This window comes from Lithobates pipiens, unplaced genomic scaffold (assembly GCF_037356315.1).
Source record: "Lithobates pipiens isolate NorthernLeopardFrog02 unplaced genomic scaffold, aLitPip1_a1.2 Scaffold_23, whole genome shotgun sequence".
In the NCBI taxonomy this organism is placed as follows: Eukaryota; Metazoa; Chordata; class Amphibia; order Anura; family Ranidae; genus Lithobates; species Lithobates pipiens.
Window position 1 is genome coordinate 320,665,141 of NW_027507785.1, and position 27,111 is coordinate 320,692,251.

Consider the following 27,111-nt stretch of genomic DNA (forward strand, 5'->3'; position numbering starts at 1 on the left):
TATCATTTAGTGACAACTTTGTGTAAAAAAAAAAAAAAAATTTTTTTTTTGTCATTATTCAATCGCTTGAGGCAAAAAAATAAAATATTCAATGGGCTCAACATGCCTCTTATCAATTTCCTTAGGGGGTCTACTTTCCAAAATGGGGTCATTTGGGGGGGTTTTGTACTGCCCTGCCATTTTAGCACCTCAAGAAATGAGATAGGCAGTCGTAAACTAAAAGCTGCGTAAATTCCAGAAAACGTACCTTAGTTTGTAGATGTGACAACTTTTGCGCAAACCAATAAATATACAATTATTTTTTTTTTTTTTACCAAAGACATGTGGCTGAATACATTTTGGCCTAAATGTATGACTAAAATTGAGTTTATTGGATTTTTCTAATAACAAAAAGTAGAAAATATCATTTTTTTTCAAAATTTGCGGTCTTTTTACGTTTATATCGCAAAAAATAAAAATCGCAGAGGCAATCAAATACCATCAAAAGAAAGCTCTATTTGTGGGAAGAAAAGGACGCAAATTTTGTTTGGGTACAACATTGCATGACCGCGCAATTACCAGTTAAAGCAGCGCAGTGCCAAAGTGTAAAAAGACCTCTGGTCATTTACCAGCAAAATGGTCCGGTCTGAAAGTGGTTAAACATTTTTTTTTTTTTACTATATAATTTTTTTGTAAATATTTTCATGAGCATAGTTCAATGCTGATATGGTAACATTGAACTACTATAATGAAAATATTTAAAAAAACATATATAAAAACAATTTAAAAATAAAGGTTAAAAAATATATATATTTAAAATACTAAATAAAAAATGATTATAGTTTTTTTTTTTTTTTTTTTTAACATGCTGTCATCAGTCAGCGTCCCTGATCAATTACCATATCATAAAGCTGTACTGCGCTGGTGATAGTATGTAAAAATAGAAAAAAAAAAAAAAAACAATTACAAGGAATGATTGATCAAATTTCAAATATTATATATATATATATATATATATATATATATATATATATATATATATATATATATATATATATATACACACACACATATATACAGAATAGATGATAGCATAAATTTATGGTGAAATTTGATTTTATTAGATATGTTTTATGACAGAAATTAGAAAATACGTTTTTTTTTCAAAAATTTTAGTCTTTTTCATTTATATCACAAAACATAAAAAAAAAAAAACGCACTGGTGATCAAATACCACCAAAAAAAAAGCCCTATTTGTGTGAAAAAAACAATATAAATTTCCTTTGGGTACAGCGTTGCATGACCGCACAAGTGCCAAAGAATCAATTGTGGACCTAGTATGTGAACTGATACTTCCGGGTTTGGGGGGCGTGTGCCGCTGGCAACCCCCTCCCACTGTGATCCCACACAGAGGGAGCCCAGCAGCGGGTACCACAGACTTAATGTCCGCCGGCACCTGCCAATTACACAGGGCACAGGCAGAACGACAATCTGCCCATGCAAACAAGGCAGATTGTCATTCTGATAGGAGGGAAGGAACGGATGCTGAAACCTGTGTTTTTGCTAAGCAGGAGCATGGATCCATACCTTTCCCTAGTTAAAGCACCTCCCACACAGTGAGTAAGCACAATGTAGGCACAAAGTTTACCCTTTGATCGCCCCTGATGTTTACCCCTTCCCAGCCAGTCTCATTAGTACAGTGACAGTACATATTTTTAGCACTGATCGCTGTATTCTGATCACTGTATTGGTGTCACTGGTCCCCAAAAAGTGTCAGTTAGGTGTCCGATTGTCCGCCGCAATATCACAGTCCTGCTATAAGTTGCTGATCGCCTCCATTACTAGTAAAAAAAATAAAAATAAAAAATAAAAAAATATCCCAAAGTTTGAAGATGCTATTACACGTGTGCAAACCAATCAATATATGCTTATTGGGAAGGGGGGTAAAACCTCTGGAGCTGAAGTGGTTAAAGTAGCGCAGTAACAAAAGCAAAAAAATTCCCTGGTTGTGAAGGGAGGGGGGTAAAACCTTCCGGAGCTGAAGTGGTTAATTGTATTGCATGGGTGCAGCATGTTGCTGTTGGACTTGTTACTGAGTGCAAGTGTGTGTAGGCAGAATAGTAGTCATGTTTCCTTAGACTCTTCTTTAAAAGGAGAAGTCCAGCATGAGCTCGTTTGGCTGGGCTTCTCCTACAGGTCACAGGAGTGCAATCCGTTTTGTGCTCCTGTGACCCGTTTTCATCAGAGAGCGGTCTGAAGTCCGCTCTTTGCTGATGTCGCAGGAATCGGTCCAGGCTCCGCGTCATCCCGACAATGGGAGTCGGGATCCTCCAGGTGCCTGGACTGATACCCGTCTCAGCCTGTCAGAGAGCCACTGAGAGCCTGAGATGTGTTTTTGTTGCAGTCCAGTGCATTTTCCCCCCCTTGTAAAACCCTGGTGTTTTTTCACCTTAATGCATCCTACGCATTAACTGCTTACTTACCGGGCACTTAAACCCCCCTCCTGCCCAGACCAAATTTCAGCTTTCAGCGCTGTCACACCTTGAATAATAACAATTGCATGGTCATACAACACTGTACCCAAATTAAATTTTTATAATTTTTTTTCACACAAATAGAGCTTTCTTTTGGTGGTATTTAATCACCACTGGAGTTTTTATTTTTTTGCTAAACAAAAAAAAAAGACGGAAAATTTTGAAAAAAAAAAAAAAAAGAATCATGTTACATAGTTTGTTATAAAATGCTTAAAACAGGTAATTTTTCTCCTTCACTGATATGCGCCGATGAGGCTGCACTCATAGGCACTGATAGGCACAGATAAGGCAGCACTGATGGGCACAGGAAAGGCGGCACTGAAGGCCACTGATAAGGTGGCACTGATAGGTGTTACTGATAGGTACCACTGATAGATGGCACTGCTAGGTGACACTGATGGGCATCACTGTTAAGGTGGCACAAGTGGGCACAGATGAGCTGGCAGCTGCTCTCCTTGATCGGGACCGATGTCCCTCTGACAGCCGCTAGTGATCGGCTTCTTTTTTTTTCTAACGCTATCAGCACGAGGAGAAAAAATAGCTGATTATCGGCTCTGTTTACTTCACATGATCAGCTGTCATCGGCTGACAGCTGATCACATAGTAAGGGGTCAGGATCGACCCCTTACTCCGATCTGTGATCAGCTGAGTCTCAGACTCGCTGATCACAGAGCGCTCCACGTGCCCTGCAGGGAGCGCACAGGAGGACGTCTATTGATGCCCTCCCAGCAAAGTAGGTCCGCGCTGTAGCCGTCATTTGGCCCGTTCGTTCCCCCCATCAGAGACCCAATCTACCTCTCTGGCCGGGGTTCTCGGCTCTTGATTTTTATAGATTGATAGCAGCGCAGCAATTGGCTCCCACTGCTGTCAATCAAATCCAATAAAGTGGGGGGTGGGGACGAGTCCAGCATTCTGGGTCTATGCTGGACTCGGGAGTGCACCTGCACGGTAAACCCCAAGGAGAGCGCTTCTCTTAGGGGGTTTGCCGATACGGGGAGGAGCCAATAGCGCCTCCAGGGGCCCCTAGAAGTAGAGGATCGGAGGCCACTCTGTGCAAAACAAACTGTACAGTGAAGGCGAGTATGACATGTTTGTTATTTAAAAAAAACAACCCCTTTAATTAAAGGACGTGTGTTCCATTGCGTTTAGGTGCGTCCCAGTGCATTTTACAGCTTTCCAGTAGTCCATGAAAAATGCAGCAAGTTCTACTTTCTTTTTTGGAATACACTGGAAATGCAAGCACTGGTGGGAATTATGCAATTGAAAACCATATAACCTACTTTCCATGCGTTTTTGATGCAGAGAAAAAAAAAAACGCACAGGACTGCATGTGGTTTGAACCGACCCTTAGTGTTATATGGAAAAGAGCACAGACAGATCTGATTGGTTGCAGTAAAGCCCCTTGTTTGCTTACCATAGTCTGCAGGCGGTGGGCGAACTCGTACGCTTCCAATGTATCTTTTACCAGTTTCGTCTTTGTTTTATCCAACGGACGGGGCCGATTGTAAACTGCTTGTTCTGAAATTTGCAGAATATCAAGTGCTGGATGATGAAACGTAATGAAAAAATATAAATAAAAAAAATAAAAAAAGTCTAACTGACACTTACCACAGCCAAAGTTAATGGCGCCAATTAGTTCCAGGTAGGTGTGGACACGCCCGATGCAGTTCACATCACCGCAGTTCTTTAGTCCCGGGCGGACTGAGGTTTTGTTCAAGTAATTTGGCTTACAGTTCTTCCTACAATAAGAAAACAACAAGCACTTTCAGTACAAACATCTGGGGTGCCAAGGTTCACCATCACTGTCCTAGGCCATATAGAGGCCATCTTTCCTCCGCTCATCACTGCAACCAGCCGCCACCAGCACCAGATTGGTTCCTGGGCTCACCAATCACACAGGTAAGCCCGGGGAACCACCGGAAAGTGTCCCGTTGTCTTTAACCGATTGCCGACCGCCTCACGCCGATATACGTTGGCAGAAGGGCTCGTACAGGCAGAATCACGTACCTGTATGCTGCCCTTTAAGAGCTCCATGAGTCGGGTCCCACGGACTCGATCGCCAGGGGGATACCCACGATCGTCTCACGGAGAGGAAGAACAGGGAGATGCTAATGTAAACAAGCATTTCCCCATTCTGCCTAGTGACAGTGTCACTGATCTCTGCTCCGTGTGATTGGAGCAGAGATCAGTGATGTGTCATACACAGAAACGCCCCCCCACAGTTAGAAACATGCCCCTAGGACACACTTAACCCCTACACTGTTACCTAGTGGTTAACCCATTCACTGCCAGTGTAATTTACACAGAAATCAGTGCATTTTTATAGCACCGATTGCTGTATAAATGACAATGGTCCAAAAATGTGTCAAAAACGTCCGATGTGTCCGCCATAATGTCGCAGTCACAATAAAAATCGCTGATCACCACCATTTAAAAAAAAAAAATTATTAATAAAAATGCCATAAAACTATCCCCTATTTTGTAAACGCTATAACATTCGCGCAAACCCATCAATAAACGCATAGTGCCATTTTTTTTAACCAAAAAAATGTAGAAGAATACATAGTTACATAGTTAGTAAGGTTGAATAAAGACACCAGTCCATCCAGTTCAACCTGAGTGAGTGTCTACAATTGTCCCTATCCTTGTACATTGTACACTCACATCGGTCCCTACCCTCAAGGAGCCCACGATCCAAGGTGCCCATTCATATACTAGGGACAATTTTAGACAGAAGCCAATTAACCTACCTGCATGTCTTTGGAGTGTGGGAGGAAACCGGAGTACCCGGAGAAACCCCACGCAGGCACAGGGAGGACATGCAAACTCCAGGCAGGTAGTGTCGTGGTTGGGATTCGAACCAGCGACCCTTCTTTCTGCTAGGTGAGAGTGCTAACCACTACACCACTGTACCGCCCATTACGTATCAGCCTAAACTGAGGAAAAAACAAGTATTTTTATATATTTTTGGGGGATATTTATTATAGTAAAAAAGTAAAATAAATGCGTTTTTTTTTTCAAAATTGTCGCTCTTTTTTTGTTTATAGCGCAAAAAATATAAACCGCAGAGGTGATCAAATACCACCAAAAGAAAGCTCTATTTGTGGGGAAAAAAGGACGTCAATTTTATTTGGGAGCCACGTCACGCGACCGCGCAATTGTCAGTTAAAACGACGCAGTGCCGAACCACAAAAAGTGCTCTGGTCAGGAAGAGGGTAAATTCTTCCAGGGCTGAAGTGGTTAAAAGTGATGAAGCGGCGAATCAGCTGCTCGGATCACTTTTATCTGAAAGAGAATCTCCTAAAGGAAAATAAAATACTGGGGTTATGGCATCTAACATCAAAGTAGAGCGGTACGATTTTGGCTAAAATGAGAAACACAATTTTTTTTGCTTAGAATAAAGATCACGATTCTTGAAGTGTAACATCTTCTTTCACATTATACAAAACAAATTGGGCTAACTTTACTGGCTTTTTTTTTTTTTTTTTTTATTAATGAAAGTGTGTATATATATATATATATATATTTTTTTTTTTAATTGCTTCTGAAAAACCGCTGTGCAAATACGGTGTGACATAAAATATTGCAAAAACCACCAATTTATTCCCTAGACCAGTGATGGCGAACCTTGGCACCCCAGATGTTTTGGAACTACATTTCCCATGATGCTCAACTACACTGCATAGTGCATGGGCATCATGGGAAATGTAGTTCCAAAACATCTGGGGTGCCAAGGTTCGCCATCACTGCTCTAGGGTCTCTGCTAAAAAAAAAAAAAAAAAAAAAAAATCATGTTTGGGTGCTCCAAGTAATTTTCCAGCAGAAAATAATGATTTTTACTTGTAAGCAACAAATGTCAGAAAAGGTTTGGTCTTTAAATGGTTAAACTTCCTTCATTGACGCGCCAAGTTCTTTCCTTTGATAAAAGAACGAAAAGATACTTTGTTTCTACTTATTCCTCTGTGTTGTAATAAAACTTGGCAGGCCGCTCGGATTTATTTTTTTCCAGCTGTGAGAACTCTCTGCACTTGTTAGAAAGATTGTGAAAATCGGCAAGGGAAAAAAAATTGCGAAGGGCAAAAGATTGCGATTTCGATTATTAATGATTAAGAGTTCCTTCACACGGACGTGTCCATGTACGGAGCCCGCTCTGCTCAGCGGGGGAATCGCTCCGTCAATCCCTGCTGAGCAGGAAGATGACAGATGTCTCTGTGCAGAGACGGACCTGTCAGAGCGCCGCTCTCCCCTATGGGGGATCGGATGAGGACAGACCGCAGAGTCCATCGTTACCCGATCCTCAGGAGGATGGAAAAGTAGGTTTTTCCTCCGTCACACTTTTTCGGATCGGAGCGGGTCGGATGTCAGCGGACATGTCACCGATGACATCCGACGCTCCATAGAGGTCTATGAAGAGTCCGTTCAGGTCCGCCTAAAAAAACTGAGAGGCGGACCTGAAAGGTTCGTTTGTGCGAAAGAGGCCTAATCGTGCAGCTCTACATCAAAGTAATGGTGTATCTTCTCAGTTAGGTGGTCAGCAAGTGGAAAAAAAAAAAATCATAATTTTGCTCGTTTATAAACCAAAAGCGTACCATCGATCCAAGATGTAATTGCGAATCCTGAGATAGCGTTCCGGAGTCTTTGCAGGGCGCCCCTCGAAGAATTCTGGGATGGCTTGCTTCTCTTCTTCCTGGATGAAGTCTGGTTCTAGCACCACCTCCTGGTCGGGCGGTTTTAGGTCTTCTTCTGGGGCGTCTTCATCCTCATAGGGCGGAGATGCCTGAACCATCGGAGTGTCGACATCTTTATCCTCCGGGCTCAGACAAGTGGAGTCCCTGCTGGCCTCTTCGTCTTGCGCGGACGTCAAAGGGTCGCTGTGTGGCACGCATGTGAAGCAATAAAGAGTGTCCCCGTCACCGGGCTCCTTCTGACAAAGCGCCTCCGTCTCGGGAACATCGGCGTGCGGCCGTTCCGGGGTGAGGTGACTTTGTCCCGTGGTGGGATGAATGGCCTCTTCCTTCACCTGGCAGATCGTATCTTCTGGATTTATCGCCGTGTCAGGAAGGTCTTCGCTCTTGACAAATGCCTCATCCACCTCATCCGTTATGTCGACCTCCTCATCATCTGATAAGGTCTCAATCTTCACCGCGTTGAGGTTGGGGTCCGCTCGACCTCGGAATGCAGATAGTTTAGCTTCTTCCTCGGAATTCTCAGCGCGGAAAGCGGGAAGCTCCCCCGCTGCCATTTTGCCCTCTTTCTCTCCGTTCTCCTCCTTACACTGTAGAAAGAAATATGACATTTTTTACACTTTCTGTAATTTTAAAGGTATCATCTGGATAACGAAGAGCTTACATTACAGATCATGAACATACCTGACACTGGTGGGAAATGACATTTGATAAAAGGAAACAAAATGATACAGAAAAATCTCATAAAGCTAGTACCAAAAACAATCAATATTAATTGTGCACCAAAATAAAATTTCTGGTGCCAAAACTAAAAATTAAGGATGCACGAAAATTGAAATGGACAGTTTTATAAAAAAAAAAATATAAATGGAATTAATGAGGCTGGCGTTTTTCCATTGAAGTCAATGGAACACAATTTTGCATTGCAGTCAACAGGGGGCGCTTTTGCATTGAAGCCAATGGGACATGCTATTGCAGCAACCCCCAGAGCCCCCCTTTTACTTATCTGAGAGAGAAATAAGCATACCTGCTCCAGCCGCTGTCTCGGGTCCTCATTGGATAGATTGATAGCAGCATTGGCTCCAACTGCAGTCAATCATATCCAATGACGTTGGAGTCAGGGGGGGGGATTGCGGTGGCCGAGTCGAGTGCCCCCAGGGAAAGCGCTTCTGTGATGATGTCACTGGGCCGCAAAAAGAGGTGCTTCTTGAAAATGAAATGACCCAAATAACCACTTCAGCCCAGTGTCGGGAAGGATTTACCCCCCTTAATAACCAGGTCATTTTTTTGCAAAACTGCATATTGTCGCTTTAACGGACAATTGTGCAGTCGTGCGGCGCTTTACCCAAACAAAATTTATGTCCTTTTTTTCCCCACAAATAGAGATTTTTTTTGGTGGTATTTGATCACCTTTACAGTTTTTTTTTGTGTGCTATAAACAAGAAAAAAAAAAACATTTTTTAATTTTTGCTATAATAAATATCCCAAAAAAACAAATTATAATAATAAAAAAAAAATTCTTCATCAGTTTAAGCAAATGATGGGTATTCTTCTACATATTTTTGGTAAAAAGAAAAAAAAAAAAAAAAAGAAAAATCGCAATAAGCGTATATTTGATTGGTTTGAGCAAAAGTTATAGTGTCTACAAAATAGGGGATATATTTATGGTATTTTTAGTTAATTTTTTTTTTATTAATAGTAATGGCGGTGATCTGCGATTTTTAGCAAGACTGTGCGGTAGACAGATCGGACACTTGACACTTTTTTGGGACCCTTATACAGCGATCAGAGCTTAAATAGCAACCGATTACTGTATAAATGTTACTGGCAGGGAAGAGCTTAACACTAGGGGGGGTGATCAAGGGGTTAAGTGTTCCCTAGGAAGGTGTTTCTAACTGTAGGGGGAGGAGAGAGAGAGAGATTGCTGTACCTGATCCTTAGGAAGAGACGATCACTCTGTATTCCCCTGTCAGAACGGGGATCTGTATGTTTACATTGACAGATCCCCATTCTGGCTCTCTGTGGAGTGATCGCAGTTGGCCAGCGGACATTGCGGCCGCCGGGCACGCGCATCGGCTCCGGCATCGAGCCTGCTATCGCTCTTAAAGTGTCCGACGTACACCTACGGCCATTTGCGCAGCCGTGCCAACCTGCCGCGGTATAATGACGGCGGCTGGTTGTCAAGCGGTTAAAACATTTCAACAGCATGTTGAGGAACAAAGGAACGTATGATTCCGTGTACATCACACTTTATAAGATTTTTGGGAACACGATTACCTTATTCTTAAAATACTGCCTGGCGTAGCTCTTGACCTGTAGCACCGTGCGGCTCCCGATCAGCCTGGCAATGTTCGTCCATCTTCTGCCAAACTTCGCCTAAGGAGAGAAGGAGGTAGAAAACGTTTTCAAGAAGCGCCAACATCTTCATTGCCCGGCACTCGCAGATCAGGTTCTGCTGTGAATATTCATTAAAGAAGTGGCGTGCGTGCGCCCCCTACATGCAGAAATTCCAAACCATGTATATATGCAGTTACGTGTTTCAGCGCATAGACGCCGCCCTGTAACAGTAAAACTGCTATGGAATGGACGGCAAGTGGATAAATAAAACCCTTACAAACCACTCTGACCTACGTTGGACGAGAAGGCCTGGCTCGCAGTCTCCACTCTAATTCATCCCAAGGTGTTCTATGGGGTTGAGGTCAGGACTCTGTGCAGGCCAGTCAAGTTCCTCCATCCCAAACTTGCTCATCCATGTCTTTATGGACCTTACTTTGTGCGCTGGTCCAAATCATTTGATGGAGGGGGATTATGGTGTGGGGGTTGTTTTTAAAGGGGTTGTGCTTGGCCCCTTACAAACCACTTTGACCTACAGGTAAGCCTAGATTAAGGCTTACCTGTAGGTCCAAGAAATATCTCCTAAACCTACATGGTTTAGGATAGATTTACTAAAAGAAAGACAGTGACAGCTGTCTACGGCGCATGCGCCGTAGACAGCGGCACACAGGCACACTATCGCCGTTAGTGGCGACTCCCGTGCGCATGCGCGGGAGCGACGTCATCGCTGCTCCGGCGCTGTGAGTGGCCAAAGCAGCGATACCCGGAAGAAGATGGAGGCTCCGGACTACAGGGGACATCGGTGACAATCGCTGGCTCCTGTGTCGGGTAAGCGACACATAATGGGCTACTATGCGATGCCCATTATGCTTTACCTTTGCAGGGAGACAAAGAGGAAGTAACACCCATCAGGGTTTACTTCCTCTTTAAAGTCACAGAAGAACTGTGGCAGAAATCAATCATAAATCTGCTTACCAGACCCTGCTCAAATAGATCTTTCTCCTCCACCGTCCACTTCACAGCTCCGCTACTGGGCTTAGAGGGAGATCGGATCCTGAACACAATGACAAAAGAAGTTTTATGATAATTATTTTATGATAATGCAAAAGGCAAAAATGTGGAGTGATAATGAGCGACCAATCGGATTTGGCTACCTCAAACTCATTTTCACGGCGCTGGACAGAGAGATTAAAAAGAATCTCTATGGAGATCTTTTGAATCTTAACCACTTAAGGACAGCAACGCACACACACATTATATATATAATTTTATATATATATATATATATATATATATATATATATATATATATATATATATATATATATATATATATATATATATATATATATATATATAATAGGGTTTTACTGGGGCTATGGTTGAAGCTCTCCGCCTTAAAGAGGGATTCCACCAAAAAAAAAAAATATTAAAAGCCAGCAGCTATAAATACTACAGCTGCTGACTTTTAATAAATGGACACTCACCTGTCCCGGGTTCCAGCGATGCCGGCAGCCGAGGCCGATCGATCGCTCGGCCCTCGGCTGCTGCCGCCACCATTCTAGGTGAGGGAATCAGGAAGTAAAGCGAATCGGCTTCACTTCCCGGTTCCCTACTGCGCATGCGCGAGTAGCGCAGCGCAATAGGAATTCTCCGCGCTGTCACTGGGACCCGTGTGTGTCCCAGCAGACAGCGCGGCAGGACAGGAAATGGCGTAGACTCCCACGGGAGTCTATGCCCGGAAGTGGGTGTAAATACCTGTCTTTGACAGGTATCTCCACCCCCCTCCCCCCTGAAAGGTGCCAATTGTGACACCGGAGGGGGGGAGGGATCCGATCAGCGGAGGTTCCACTTTAGGGTGGAACCCCGCTTTAACCCCCGGTAATTTTTTTTTAGCCGGGGATTCACTTTCTCGAAAAAGCGATTCGGGCAGCTGATTAGCTGCTGGATCGCCTTTAGAAGCAGTGGGAGGGGTTGTACCTCCACCTCCCACCGGGTTTTTCTCTGGCTTACCGTTCTTACTGAGAAACAATCTGATGGTTCGCAAAGGCTGGTCACAGAGGTGAGGAGAGACCAGATCTTCTCCAATCACATCTATGATCTAGGAGAGGGGTCTCCAAACTTTTCAAACAAAGGGCCACTTTATTGTCCTTCAGACTTTAGGAGGACCGGATTGTGGCCAGCAAGAGCAGAAAATGTTACGGGCCCAGCATCAGAGAGAATAAATATGGTGTCAGGGTTGGTGGTCAGTAGGAGGAGTATTCCCCCTATTAGTAGGAGGAATAGTATTCCATCATTGTTATCGGAAGAAGATAAAATTCCCCATTGTTGGTGTCAGTGAGAGGAATAGTGCCTCATATCAGTGGAAGGAGTTGTGCCCCAAGGGCCACATAAAAGGCTAGCAAAGGGCCACATCTGGCCCCTCGGGACGCAGTTTGGAGACCCCTGATCTAGGAGGACCGAAGCAGCGTCATGATGTCACTTCCAGTCTAAGGCAGAAGCAAACAATTATTTATTTATTTTTAAAGCAAAAGATCACATTTATTTTTTTGGATCTTTTGCTTTTAAAAGTAGGAGGAGAGATTTGGAATCTTATAGATCCCAGATCTCTCCATAAAGAGGACCTGCCATCCCTTATTTCTATTACAAGGGATGTTTACATTTCTTGTAAAAGGAATAAAAGTGATAAAAAATAAAAAAAGGGGACAGTTTAAAAAAATAAAAATAAAAAATAAAATAAAAAAGTCCCCTATCCCCCTTTGTGTTTGCACGCAGATGGGAACGCATACGCAAGTTGCGCAAGCATATGTAAAGTTACTCTAAACTGCTAACCTGTAAAAACATGTCGCCTGTGGAGATTTTTAAGTATCGTAGATTTGTGGCTATTCCACGAGCGGTAGCAAATTTAAAAAGTGCGACATGTTGGGTGTCTATTTACTCAGCGTAACATTATCTTTTCTATTTTGCAGAAAAATTTGGGTTATATATATTGTATTTTTACATTAAGAAGTGTTTTTTCACAAAAAATTGCTTTTGAAAAAACACTGCATAAATACCATGCAACTATCGCTATTTTATTCTCTAGGGCAGGGGTGGGGAACCTTTTTGGCTGAGAGAGCCACGAACGCCACATATTTTAAATGTAATTCCGCGAGAGCCAAACAATATGTTTAAAACCAATTTTTTTTTTAAATCCATTAATCGACTAATTTCAATTATAACTGTAATATCCACGTCATCTCCCCCACTGTAATATCCACGTCTCCCCTACGATTGTCTGCTTGCTTACCACTACACAGGCAGGCAGATCCACGAGCAGGTGAGGCGGGTGATGATGACGTCAGCACGCCGCTCACCTAGGCCGGGTGTACCAAGATGGCCGCAGCTCCGGAGCTAGGCCAAAGCTGCAGCCTTTCCTATGGGCTGAATCCACGGATCGGCACACCATGCAATCCACAGGTTGAGAGGTGAGAGCCAGATGCAGCCATCAAAAGAGCCACATCTGGCTCGAGAGCCGTAGGTTCCCTACCCCTGCTCTAGGGTATCTGCTAAAAAAAAAAAAAATTATAATATAAAATATATATATATATATATATATATATATATATATATATATATTTTTTTTTTTTGGGGGGGGGTTCTAAGTAATTTTCTAGCAAAAAATAATGATTTTTTTACTGGCCTGGTCTTAAAGTGGATAATAAATGTTTGCTTTTGGGTTTATTACCACTTTAATTTCTATCTGTACATGGGACATCCGTTCCTCACCAAGACTACAGCAATATAATGTTCACGGTATCAACCAAACCCTGGACACAAGAAGTACCCACAGACAAAGTACTTACGGGACACGAGCAGTTTTCTTCTGGGGGCTCCTGAAAATAAGAAAGCAATATTATTGTATACAGCAGTTATTTAACATTACAAGGTATAGGGATCCTCAACTCCGGGCCCTTGACCCCACTAGAGTAGCAGATAATGTTCAGTATACGTAATGCTGGAGAGGACTCGAAGAATGGAGACATACTAGAGGAAGGGAATGATGGGGAGAGTCTGAGGACAGGCTACATATTAGAATGGAGACTGAAGATGACATGCATAAGACACTAATAGCCTGGAGACCTGATTCATGAGGCTAGGCTAGTAAAGATCACTTCTCTTATCCCTTCATAAATCAATGCTCCTGCTCCAGACTGCTAAGGTCAGAGGGCCACACAACAAGTACCAGACTGCTAGGGTACCTCGAGCCACAGGTTGGGTACTGGGCATATATAGCATTCACTAACACAGGGATTTCATCATGGTTACCCTCAAAGGGCCAGTTGTATCAGGAGTGTGCTACGTACAGGGTGCAGAGTTCAAGAGTGCGCTACGTACAGGGTGCAGAGTTCAAGAGTGCGCTACGTACAGGGTGCAGAGTTCAAGAGTGCGCTACGTACAGGGTGCAGAGTTCAAAAGTGCGCTACGTACAGGGTGCAGAGTTCAAGAGTGCGCTACGTACAGGGTGCAGAGTTCAAGAGTGCGCTACGTACAGGGTGCAGAGTTCAAGAGTGCGCTACGTACAGGGTGCAGAGTTCAAGAGTGCGCTACGTACAGGGTGCAGAGTTCAAGAGTGCGCTACGTACAGGGTGCAGAGTTCAAGAGTGCGCTACGTACAGGGTGCAGAGTTCAAGAGTGCGCTACGTACAGGGTGCAGAGTTCAAGAGTGCGCTACGTACAGGGTGCAGAGTTCAAGAGTTTGCTACGTACAGGGTGCAGAGTTCAAGAGTGCGCTACCTAGAGGGTGCAGAGTTCAAGAGTGCGCTACCTACAGGGTGCAGAGTTCAAGAGTGCGCTACCTACAGGGTGCAGAGTTCAAGAGTGCGCTACCTACAGGGTGCAGAGTTCAAGAGTGAGCTACCTACAGGGTGCAGAGTTCAAGAGTGCGCTACCTACAGGGTGCAGAGTGCAAGAGTGCGCTACCTACAGGGTGCAGAGTTCAAGAGTGCGCTACCTACAGGGTGCAGAGTTCAAGAGTGCGCTACCTACAGGGTGCAGAGTTCAAGAGTGCGCTACCTACAGGGTGCAGAGTTCAAGAGTGCGCTACCTACAGGGTGCAGAGTTCACACCTGCAAACCAAGCCCACACCGTCCCTGCTGCAGGCCGCATCCATCTTTGCCCCTCTTCCTTCCGGGGGGGGGGGGGCGTAGACTCCGGCTGTGTGACTGTCCGGAGCTGCGTGACGTCACTCCCGCCGGTCATGGCACATGCTCATGAAGAAACGGCACGGGTGACGTATGCCCTGATGAGATCATCGGTGCAGTAAAATGGTGAATATCTCCTAAACGGCGCATGTTTAGGAGATAATTACAGTACCCATAGGTAGGCCATATACTAGGCTTACCTATAGGTACAAATGTTACAGGGAGGTTTACAACCTATTTAATCCCTATGATTGTCGGCTCCATCTAGTGGTCATATTTTTCCCAAAACACTATCTTTTATGAATGAAAAACATTTGACCTGGAAGAAAATAATCTAATAGCATTTGATTTTGCCCCTATTCACACAGAAAGATTATGCCTGCAAATTTTTGATAAAAAAAAAAAAAAAACACAACAATATACATGGGACCTTGAAGCACCTGTAAACAATGCCTAGACAGTGTCATCTAGAGCGATCATGCCAAATTGTGCACAAATACAACCCCCCCCCCCCCCCTTAAAATATACCCCCTCATAGTACAAAGCCTCTACCCCTCAAATTTCCCCTGTGAGCACAAAACCTCTCCTCCCCACTCCAAATTCCCCTCCCATCACTAATTCTCCGAATCCCCCATTCTTGCACATATCCCCCTCCCCCAATCATCCCTGCTAGCACAAATCCCCCCCACTCAAGAAAAAAAAATCCTTTCCTAGCACAAATCCCCTCCTACCACAAATCGACCCAATCATCCCTGCTAGCACAACCCACACCCCCCCCCCTAACCCAAGAAAAAAAAACAGGAGGTGCTACAAACATAAAAAAATAAAAAGTCTAATCAGGGTTAAATACACCACTTGTGGAGTCCAGCAGCTCTACACCATTCCACGGAGATCCAGGAGACCGGCACCACCACGTGAGAGGACACCTCCACCCAAGGTTGAATAAGGCAGCTTACCAGATTCAAAGACCTCTAAATCACAGGAGGTCCAACAGTACATGAGTTACACTGGGGAAGGGATCCACTCACATCCGGCTCTCCAATCATATCCTTAGGAAGGCAATACATGTTATACAAGTCATGCTCTCAGAGGATAGAAGAGGAGAAAAAAAAAAAGACACCAATAGTGTAACCCGTATAAAAAAAAATAAAAAAAAATGCGTTTAAAGCAGAACTAAAAACTCTCCCAATCAACAGTAACTACTTTAAATCCTTATACTGCTGGCATTAGTAAAAAGATAAGCTGGTATATTATATTTACAGTAGAACCTTGGTTAACGAGTAATGCGGTTAAAAGAACAACGGAAAGACGAGCAACTTTTTTTTTTTGCAAGTCCTGACTCGGTTTGTGAGTGTTGTCTCACAAAACGAGCAGAATTCAAGCTAATGGGGCGAGCAGTACCGCATTTGGCCAGAGGTGCGGGGGCGCCGGTGACACTCGGAACGGTTCGGAAATACCCGGAAATACTTAGTTACCGAGTGTTTCCGAGCCTTTCTGAGTTCAGCCGAAATGTCACCGAGTATTTCGGAGGGTCTCCGGTGCCCCAACCCCCACCTCTGGCCACATGAGATATTGCATTCAATAGAAGTCAAAGCGGAACAAATTATCTTCGTTTCTATTGACTTCTATGGGGAAGCTCGCCTTTTGATATGCGAGTGCTTTGGATTACAAGCATTCTCCTGGAACGGATTATGCTCGTAATCCAAGGTTCCACTGTACTTGTTTAACCACTTCCCGACCAGCGCACGACGATGTACGTCGACAGAATGGCACGGGCAGGCATATTGGCGTACAGGTACGTCCAATATTCAATGCCGCCCTGCCATCGGGAGCGCGCCGCTGGCGGCGCGCTCCCGCGCTGGTCGGGACCCCCGTGAGTCTGGTCGCGGGACCCACGGACTCGATCGCCGCGGGCATCCCCGCGATCGTCTCCCGCGATTGTTTATAGCGCAAAAAATAAAAACCGCAGGGGTGATCAAATACCACCAAAAGAAAGCTCTATTTGTGGGAAAAAAAGGACTTCAATTTTGTTTGGGAGCCACGTCGCACGACCGCGCAATTGTCAGTTAAAGCGACGCAGTGCCGAATCGCAAAAAGCGGTCTGGTCTTTGACCAGCAAAATGGTCCAGTCTGCAAGTGGTTAAAAAACAAAACATATACATATATAATTAAAAAAAATTAAAAGAATTCTTCATTTGCTTCATGGCTTCTGGCCTTGGCCAAAATACATACATCCCAGGAGTCTTCATGGGAGGAGGGGCTTTCTCAGCTAAGCACATCCTCCTGCCTCCATGCCTGAGCTAAGGGCAGATGTTTTCCAGGAAGTAAAATGCTGCATGAATTATTTGCCCTTACTCACGATGGCCACAGCTAGAAATGGCGGCAGGGGGGGGGGGGGGAACGTCAGGGTGATTTCTCAACAAAATAAAGCATAGAGGCATGGATGGACGGGGGAGTTTGCTTTGAATATTAATAATGACTTAAATAGTGTTTTTCAGTTTGTGGTGCTCAGATGCAGTTTAGTTCCGCTTTAAAACTCATAGATATTGATATGATATCTGATGGCACTCTTGCTGGTCATGCCCACGTGTTTCAGCCAATGGGCCTTCATCAAGGGCTGGCAGTCCAAGTGTCCATCCTTCTTACAGGGAAAGCATTTTTTGGAGGGGGGGGGGGGGTAGGGAAATCACTATTTGTGATCCTAGGAGGAGGAAGATTTCCACTAAATCAGGAGCCAGCAGCACAAGGCAGACATTTTTTATTTTAACCAATATTGCCTACTGAGCACTTTTACCTTCTTCTTGTCCGGGCCAAATTTTCAGCTTTTAGCGCTGCCACACTTTGAACAATTGCGCGGTCATGCAATGGCTGTAACCATATGACATTTTTAGCATTTTTTTTTTTCACACAAATAGAGATTCCTTTTGGTGGTATTTAATCACCGCCGTTTTTTTTTAAGTTTTATTTAAAAACAAAACAAACAAAAAACAAAACAAATTTTTCATAGTTTGTTATAAAATTTAGCAAACAGGTAATTTTTCTCCTTCACTGATGGACACTGACGAGGCGGCACTGATGGGCATTGATTAGCAGCACTGGTGGACACTGTTGGGACTGCACTGATCATCAGTGCCCTGATTATCAGTGTAGATGTCCCTTTCACACTGGCCGGTTATCGGCTCTACTCTCCTCATGCTGTCAGTGTGAGGAAAGGAATGCCAATTTAGGCAGCACAGTGGTGTAGTGGTTAGCACTCTCGCCTAGCAGTAAGAAGGGTTGCTGGTTCGAATCCCAACCATGACACTACCTGCCTGGAGTTTGCATGTTCTCCCTGTGCCTGTGTGGGTTTCCTCCGGGTACTCCGGTTTCCTCCCACACTCCAAAGACATGCTGGTAGGTTAATTGGCTTCTGACCACAATTGGCCCTAGTATATGAATGGGGAGCTTGGATTGCAGGCTCCTTGAGGGTAGGGACTGATGTGAGTGTGCAATGTACAGGGAAAACTGTAGACACTCACTCAGGTTGAACTGGATGGACTGGTGTCTTTATTCAACCTTACTAACTATGTAACCGGCTGGTAAGTTTAGCGTGATTGAACACAGCTGATCACATGATAAAGGGCCACTGCGATTGGCCCAACGATCACAGAGCGTGCTGTGCTGCCTGTGAGCAGCGGCGGACGTGATCACAGTAGGAAGTCATATAACACCCTCCCAGGACTGGCCTACTTCCCTGTAGCTGTAATTTTGCTATAGCACGGTGGTTAAAGTATAAATGAATTTAATAATGAATTTTTTTTTTTTTTTTTAGATTTGGATAGAGTAGAGATGGATTACAACCCCCGTCAGGTTTTTATTGCAGTCTGTGCCCCCATTAGGGAGATATACTCTATTTGTCCTGTTCACGGTTATCCTTGAAAGTGAAAGTAAAAGAAAAAAATAATCCAAAGTTCGGGTTGTCCCCAGAACAGGAATAGAGGGGAAATCTTCCAATAGGGATAATAGTTCTGATGACACCTTGGCATTCCGTCAGTTCGTAGGGATTTCCTGTTTTGCCTATGGGACAGGAAATGAAGGGAAATGTCGCCTGTGGGACAGGAAATGAAGGGAAATGTCGCCTATGGGACAGGAAATGAAGGGAAATGTCGCCTATGGGCCAGGAAATGAAGGGAAATGTCGCCTATGGGACAGGAAATGAAGGGAAATGTCGCCTGTGGGACAGGAAATGAAGGGAAATGTCGCCTATGGGACAGGAAATGAAGGGAAATGTCGCCTATAAGACAGGAAATGAAGGGAAATGTCGCCTATGGGACAAGAAATGAAGGGAAATGTCGCCTATGGGACAGGAAATGAAGGGAAATGTCACCTATGGGACAAAGATGGCAAAAAACGAAACTATACAAAATAAAAAAGCGTTGCCTTTAGTTACACTTTAAATAAATAGAGAAGTGTGGAAAGTTTCCAACGATAACTATCCTAATAAATCCTCTCCAGAGCCCTTTTTAGAAATATGTTTTTTTAGACTGAGCTTTATTCAGACCACTTTTTCATTATCGTCATCCTCCCACTTTTTTTTAATATCACCCCATTGTTAAGGGCTGAGGACTTCTGATTATGAATCTCTTTATTCTTATCAGTATCTCTATTCATACTTCACCATCTGAAGACTTCTTTATTCTGATAATCCTGTGCATCCCTAATAAACATATTTTTTTTTTTGTTCTCTGTCTGTCTTATCTATATTCATTTTTAATTTGTCTGAACAGATTTTATAATCAGGAAAATCTCTAAAAGGGAATCCGGTTTTCATTTTAATTTTCATTATTTAAAGTGCAAGTCCACCTGTTGAAAGGCAACATGGTCTAATGTCATATTTCTGGAGTTTCTCTGTCAATATTACTGTACTTATTGGTAACAGTGTTTTGGTATTATCCAGAGTTTGAATTGGATCTGTCAGATCTATCTGTTACATATCTGTTTCCTAGACCCAAAGATCAGCCATGCTGATACTTGCAGTTCCCTGGCTTTAAAGGGTAAGGTTCTGATGTTCTTTCTGGTTGATATCAGGTCTGGAATGCAACAAGTTGCACATCAAAGCTTTGTAGCATATCTGAAAGAAGAGATCAGGCCTCCATCAAGGCTGAACCACGCTTGGCTCCGGACTGTCTGTTGTTATAACGCTATGCAAGCAAGCTTGAAAGGGACCATAACTGACAAGATGATTGATGAATATCCTGCTTACAGAAGATCAAAGGCATTGAAGATTGACCAGGATACATAGACATGGACAATGCTGCCCCTAGAGGCCAATACAGCAGGACCAACAGTAATATAATATATTGAGGAGGACTGCGCCATAAATACTGTGCTTTGTCAAAAGTCTAGATGGGATGGCAATAGGGTTGGGTCTGGATGGTGTATGATTGAAGTATAAAGGGCTGAATGAATCAGAAAGCTCCATCTCTTTTGTCATCCTGAGCCCAGCCGACTAAACAATATCTTGAGGAAAGCATTGTGATAAGTATCTTTGATGTTCTTTTGTCATATACTCTGTATAATTCTCTATAATATTTCCATGCTAGCATATTCCTATTTTCTTGGGAAATAAATAAGACATTGTTTTACTAAGCAGTGTTTGTGTTTTCATGGCTCACCTTATATCATTGTGCTTATCAGAGTTTTAAAAGACTAGCTAACTAGGGGAATAGACAAGTTAATACATATATGCAATAAATAGACGTAATCCGTAAACCACCCTCGAAGAATATTTGTTGTACCAATTACTTCACCACCCTAACACTAAAATCCCTGCATCTACAGACACCAAGATCTAACTAGGGCTGCAACTAACGCTTAATTTCATAATCGATTAGTTGGCCGATTATTGTTTTGATTAATAATAATAATTAATAATAATAATAATAAATAATAATTATAATAACCTTAAAAAAAAAAAAAAAGTGTGGTGTATAATTTAGTTAAAGCGGGAGTAAACCCGCTGACATTTTTTTGATCTGCAAGGGAAAAGACATAATGAGCGAGTATGCACCGCATACTAGCTCATTATGAAATACCTTAGAACGAGGCCCCGACATCTGGCCCGATCCACGCCGAGGGAGCTGACATGTTCCCTCGGCGTGTCTTCCGGGTATCGCAGCTCCGGCGCTATGAGTTGTCGGAGCCGCGATATCATCACTCCCGCCCATGCGAGTGGGAGATTTCTGTCCGGCGTCTGCCGGACTTTCAGCTGGGAATCCCCTGTGCGCATGCGCCGCTGCAGTCAGTGGCACATTGCGAGGGTAATATCTCCTAAACCGTACAGGTTTAGGAGATTTTTTTTTTTACCTACAGGTAAGCCATATTATAGGCCTTTATAGGGCTTACCTAGGTTAAACTTATAAAAATGACTATACAACCGCTTTAATATGTAAAGTTAAAAAAAAGGCAACGTATTCTTAAAGATCTGTATGCAGTAATAAATAACCAACTATATGGTTAGGGAGCAAAATATTGAATCCACTATGATAAATAACACTGTATATACTATTAGCGGAGATATACTGTATAAACTATTAGCAGAGATATACAGTATAAACTATTAGAGGAGAAATAGTATATACAGTATATATCCTCTAATAGTATATTAAAGGGTGTATCTGTTAAAGATCTTCAGACTCGGAGATCAATTTTTTTTTTTTTTTATTCATGAAAAACAAACAATGTCTTCCTTCTAAAAAAAATTTAATTTAAGAACATTTGTTCGATTTTCTAATATTTAGTGGGGTCAAATCGACATTCATATTCACGCAATAATTTTTTTAACGTGATTTTTTTTGGAAAAAATAAAGAAATTTTCATGAATAAAAAAAAAAAAAAAAAAAAAAAAAAAAACAGTAAATTTAGTTAATAATTGTTTTTTGTATAATGTGACATATGATGTTATGCCAAGTAAATAGATACCTCACATGTCACACTTTAAAATTGCGCACACACGTGGTATGGCGCCAAATGGTACTTAAAAATCTCCATAGGCGACGCTTTAAAAAATTGTTACATGTTTAGAGTTACAGAGGAGGTCTAGGGCTAGAATTATTGCTCTCGCTCTAACGTTTGCGGTGATACCTCACATGTGTGGTTCGAACGTTGCTTACATATGTGGGCGCGACCTACGTCTGCGGAGACAGAGGCGCTTTCATTTATTTAAATTTTTTATGGTTTATTTTATTTACATTTTTAAATTTTTACACTTTCGCATTCAAAAAAAAAGCTTTTATTCCTATTGCGAGGAATGTAAATATCCCTTGTAATAGGAATGGCGCATGACAGGTCCTCTTTATGGAGAGATTTGGGGTCTATAAGAACCCCCACATCTCTCCTCCAGGCTGGAAAGCATCAGATGAAAAACATATTTTTTTTTTAAAAAAAAGAACACTCTGATGCTTTCCAGCCGTGTCCTAGGCTTTGTTTACTTCCGGCAGCCGGGACGTGACGTCATAACGTAATGCCCTGGCCTCCGAGAGTCAAAGAAATTGCCGAGGACCAGCTGTCCCTCGGTTTTTCTCTATGGCTTCCTTCCGGCGCCGGCATATTCCTTCTCCGGGTCCCCCGAACACATGGGAGAGCCCGGGGGAGGCACCGGAGGCGGCGGGAGACTTCCACTCCTGTCGCTGGTAAGAACGACTAAGTGGTTGGACAGCCGCTATGATTGTTCTTATGCTGTAGGGAATCGCCGGCTGCACCCATCATTCAGATATCACCACTGAAAGCCGAGGACGTCATATGATGTTCGGCGGCATGGAAGTGGTTAAAGTGATATTAAAGTGTTGTAAACCCTTACAAACCACTTTGACCTACAGGTAAGCCTAGATTAAGGGTTACCTGTAGGTCCAAGAAATATCTCCTAAACCTACACAGTTTAGGAGATATTTGCCCAAAAACAGGCACCGTTGTCTACGGCGCATGCGCCGTAGACAGCGGCACGCAGGCGCACTGAGCGCGGCATTTCCAAGAATGGAACTGCCGCGCATGTCGGCTCCCGTGCGCATGCGCGGCGAATGACGTCATCGCGGCTTCGCCGAATGACAGCGGCGGTGCTGCGAGACCCCACTGACAAGATGGATGCGCCGGACTACAGGGGACAGCGGTGACATCGCTGGCTCCTGTGTCAGGTAAGTGACACATAATGGACTCCGATGCGATGCGATGCATAGTAGTCCATTATACTTTACCTTTGCAGGGAATGAAAGAGGAAGTAAACTCATCAGGCTTTACTTCCTCTTTAAAGCTTTGTTTTTTTAAATAACAAACATGTCATACTTAGCTGCTCTGTGTAAAGGTTTTGCCCAGAGCATCTCCAATCCTCTTTTTTTTTTTGGGTCCCCTGCCAGAGCTCCTTTCCCTCGAGCAGTGCCCCCCCAGGAAAAGCCAGTTACCCTGGGGTCACCGCTGTGTGCTTGCTCCCGAGCCGCATCCATAAAAAATCAGCCCCCCCTCTCTCTCTCCTCATTGGCTTACTGGCTGTGATAGACAGCAGCGGGAGCCAAATTCACTAAAAGTTAATTTTAGGGCGCAAAATATTACCTTTTTTGGGGGGGGGGGGGAATATAAAAAATGAGGTTGCGCCAACCAACATGTCCAACCTTAAATCGGTAGAAAAGTTTGCTTTTTTCACTTCTACCTACAGGTAAGCTTAAAATAAATAAATTAAAATAGAATACGTGCGCCATTTAGGAGACATTCACATTTGTAGCGGCCAGACATCACCGGCGCACGCACACTGAGCTCTGAATGGATACCACACTGGTGCGCAGTCATGTTGGAACAGGAAGAGGCCATCCCCAAACTGTTCCCACAATGTTGGGAGCATGAAATTGTCCAAAATGTCTTGGTATGCTGACGCCTTAAGAGTTCCCTTCACTGGAACTAAGGGGCCAAGCCCAACCCCTGAAAAACAACCCCCACACCATAATCCCCTCTCCACCAAATGATTTGGACCAGCGCACAAAGTAAGGTCCATAAAGACATGGATGAGCAAGTTTGGGATGGAGGAACCTGACTGGCCTGCACAGAGTCCTGACCTCAACCCGATAGAACACCTTTGGGAAGAATTAGAGCAGAGACTGCGAGCCAGGCCTTCTCATCCATCATCAGTGCCTGACCCCACAAATGCACTTCTGGAGTGATGGTCAAACCTTCCCATAGACACATCTCCTAAACCTTGTGGACGGCCTTCCCAGAAGAGTTGAAGCTGTTATAGCTGCAAAGGGCGGGGCCAACTCAATATTGAACCCTATGGACCAAGACTGGGATGTCACTAAAGTTCATGTGCGTGTAAAAGGCAGGCGTCCCAATATTTTTTGGACTTTACAAACACGCATACTCAGAACTAATGCAAAAGATCAGACAACAATACAGAAGTTGACCAGAGATGGCAGTAAAGAGCAGAAAACCCACGTGATTTGGTGCAAGTTGGCTGAAAAAGTCAGATTGTGTGTATGCTTAACATGTTCATGGCCAACGCCCTTTGTACAGAAATCCTAAACCTTGTGGACATCATTTCCGGAAGAGTTGAAGCTGTTGTAGCTGTAAAGGGCGGGGGCAACTCAATATTAAACCCTCCGGACTAAGACTGGGGGGTCATTAAAGTTCATGTGCGTGTAAAGGCAGGTGTCCCAATACTTTTGATAATATAGTGTATGTTTGAGAATTACAAGGAAAAGCGCACATACTACACTAACCACACAGTGACCACGATGCCGCCCAATGATTTCTAAATTCCCAGCAAGCCCCATACGTCCGCTGTCCTCCATATTACATACAGTCAGAACACTCACCTCTTGATAGCGCCCTTTTCTGCATTGTTTGAGTCGGAGAAAAGCTTTGCTGGAATCGGCTTGTTGGATAAATAATATCTGCAGACCTGCTAAGGAAAAATGGAAAAAAAAAACTCAAAGCATAAAAGCCTTTCCTTTACAGGTAATGGGTTAGAACTTCTGACAATGTTTGTATCTGTGGCTGTGCTTTCCTCTCTCGGTGACAACTTCACCTCCATTTCCTGTATGGGTGTCACAAGGAGAGGAAATGAGGTCACAGACAGAAATCAAAGATCTGATATTTTAATTATTTTGCTCTGTATCCAAATCTGAAAGAAGAAGAAGAAAAAAAAAAAAAAAAACTTTTGGCCGGAGTCAGACCTGGGTTCACACTGCTGCGACCAGTGTTAATTTTGTCGACTAAAACATTTTAGTCAACTAAATGAAAACTATTTTAGTCAACTAAATGAAAACTATTTTAGACAACTAAATGAAACTATTTTAGTCAACTAAATGAAAACTATTTTAGTCAACTAAATGAAAACTATTTTAGTCAACTAAATGAAAACTGTTTTAGTCAACTAAATGAATACTATTTTAGTCAACTAAATGAATACTGTTTTAGTCAACTAAATGAATACTATTTTAGTCAACTAAATGAAAACTATTTTAGTCAACTAAATGAAAACTATTTTAGTCAACTAAATGAAAACTATTTTAGTCAACTAAATGAAAACTATTTTAGTCAACTAAATGAATACTGTTTTAGTCAACTAAATGAATACTGTTTTAGTCAACTAAATGAATACTGTTTTAGTCAACTAAATGAATACTGTTTAGTCAACTAAATGAATACTGTTTTAGTCAACTAAATGAAAACTATTTTAGTCAACTAAATGAAAACTATTTTAGTCAACTAAATGAAAACTGTTTTAGTCAACTAAATGAATACTGTTTTAGTCAACTAAATGAATACTGTTTTAGTCAACTAAATGAATACTATTTTAGTCAACTAAATGAAAACTATTTTAGTCAACTAAATGAATACTGTTTTAGTCAACTAAATGAATACTGTTTTAGTCAACTAAATGAATACTGTTTTAGTCAACTAAATGAATACTGTTTTAGTCAACTAAATGAATACTATTTTAGTCAACTAAATGAATACTGTTTTAGTCAACTAAATGAATACTATTTTAGTCGGCTAAAATTAACACCAATTGAGATGACTAAAATACGACTAAAACTAAAATGGCATTTCAATCAAAAGACTAAAATGGGACTAAAACTAAAGTGGCATTTTAGTCAAGAGACTAAGACCAAATTGAAATTTGACTTCAAAATGAACACTGGTCTGTAGTGCATGTTCATAGTTCAAATCCTTAAATCAGGGGTGTCCAAACTACGGCCCTCCAGCTGTTGCAGAACTACACATCCCATGAGGCATTGTAAAACTCTGACATTCAAAGACATGACTAGGCATGATGGGGATTGTAGTTCCTGAACAACTGGAGGGCCGTAGTTTGGACACCCCTGCCTTAAATACTATATGAGATTTTTCACTCCAGCTGTATATAACGAGTGTGGAAATTGTAGGGAAATGTTAACTACTGCATTACAATTTTAATTACTCCCATTAGATTTTAGACAACTAAAATGAGTTTTAGTCGACTAAAATGTACTGGAGATTTAGTCTACTAAATACAACTAAAACTAAAACAATTGCAGAAGACTAAAATGGGACTAAAACTAAAATGCAATTTTAGTCCTAAGACTAAGCCTAAAACTAAATATCAAATTTTCTGCCAAAATTTACACTGGCTGCGACATTGAATCCAACATCCCTGAGCGACTTCATTGCGGCTTGCATACGACTTCCTTAACATAAGTCAATGCAAGTCGTATGGAAGTCGCACCAAAACTAGCGCAGGAACCTTTTTCTAAGTCGGAGTGACTTGAGTCGCATTGATTAGAACGATTCCATAGCGGTTAAAGTGGAGTCCCACCCAAAAGTGGAAGCTCTGGCTATATGCTTTCTCCCCCCCCCTTCTGGTGCTACCTCTTGGTGGACGGTGGGGGGGGGGGAGCCCCCACCTTCGGGAGACCTGTCTTTGGCAAGGTCCCCAGGAAGCTCACCCCCCCTTCCCCCACCGCCAGGACCTTCACATAGCGCAGCACGCTTCATGCATGCGCAGTAGGGAACTGGCTGCAACAGTTTCCCTTATAGGCAATGGCAGCAGCAGAACCTAAGAGCTGATGCAAACATTAGCTGGGGTGCCGACACCGCTGGATTCCAGGACAGGTAAGTGTCCTAATATTAAAAGTCAGCAGTAGTTGTACAGATTTGTAGCTGCTGACTTCATTTTTTCATGGGGGGTGGCTGGACCTCCTCGTTAATGGGGCGTGACTTCTCATGCGACTTTAATCTCTCAAGTCGCATGACAAATTGCGGCAGTGTGGGGCGTAAAGTGGTTGTAGAGTCTGTCACACCACTTGTACCTACAGGTGAGCCTATAGTAAGGCTTACCTGTAGGTACTGGAAATAGCTCCTAAACATGCACAGTTTAGGGGATATTTACCATAT

The 27,111-nt window shown here is 42.9% G+C and overlaps 1 protein-coding gene across 1 annotated transcript in view; it reads right to left on the reverse strand.

Annotated features, from left to right (window-relative positions):
- The window catches only part of MYSM1 (Myb like, SWIRM and MPN domains 1), a gene marked incomplete in the record, with an annotated part of 72,882 nt that overhangs the window by 41,754 nt on the left and 4,017 nt on the right, over positions 1-27,111 (reverse strand). The window contains 7 exon segments of the mRNA XM_077450610.1: positions 3,928-4,031; positions 4,122-4,252; positions 7,103-7,788; positions 9,476-9,574; positions 10,508-10,586; positions 13,378-13,407; positions 24,549-24,626. Of these exon segments, the coding sequence (XP_077306736.1) occupies positions 3,928-4,031; positions 4,122-4,252; positions 7,103-7,788; positions 9,476-9,574; positions 10,508-10,586; positions 13,378-13,407; positions 24,549-24,626 (1,207 nt within the window).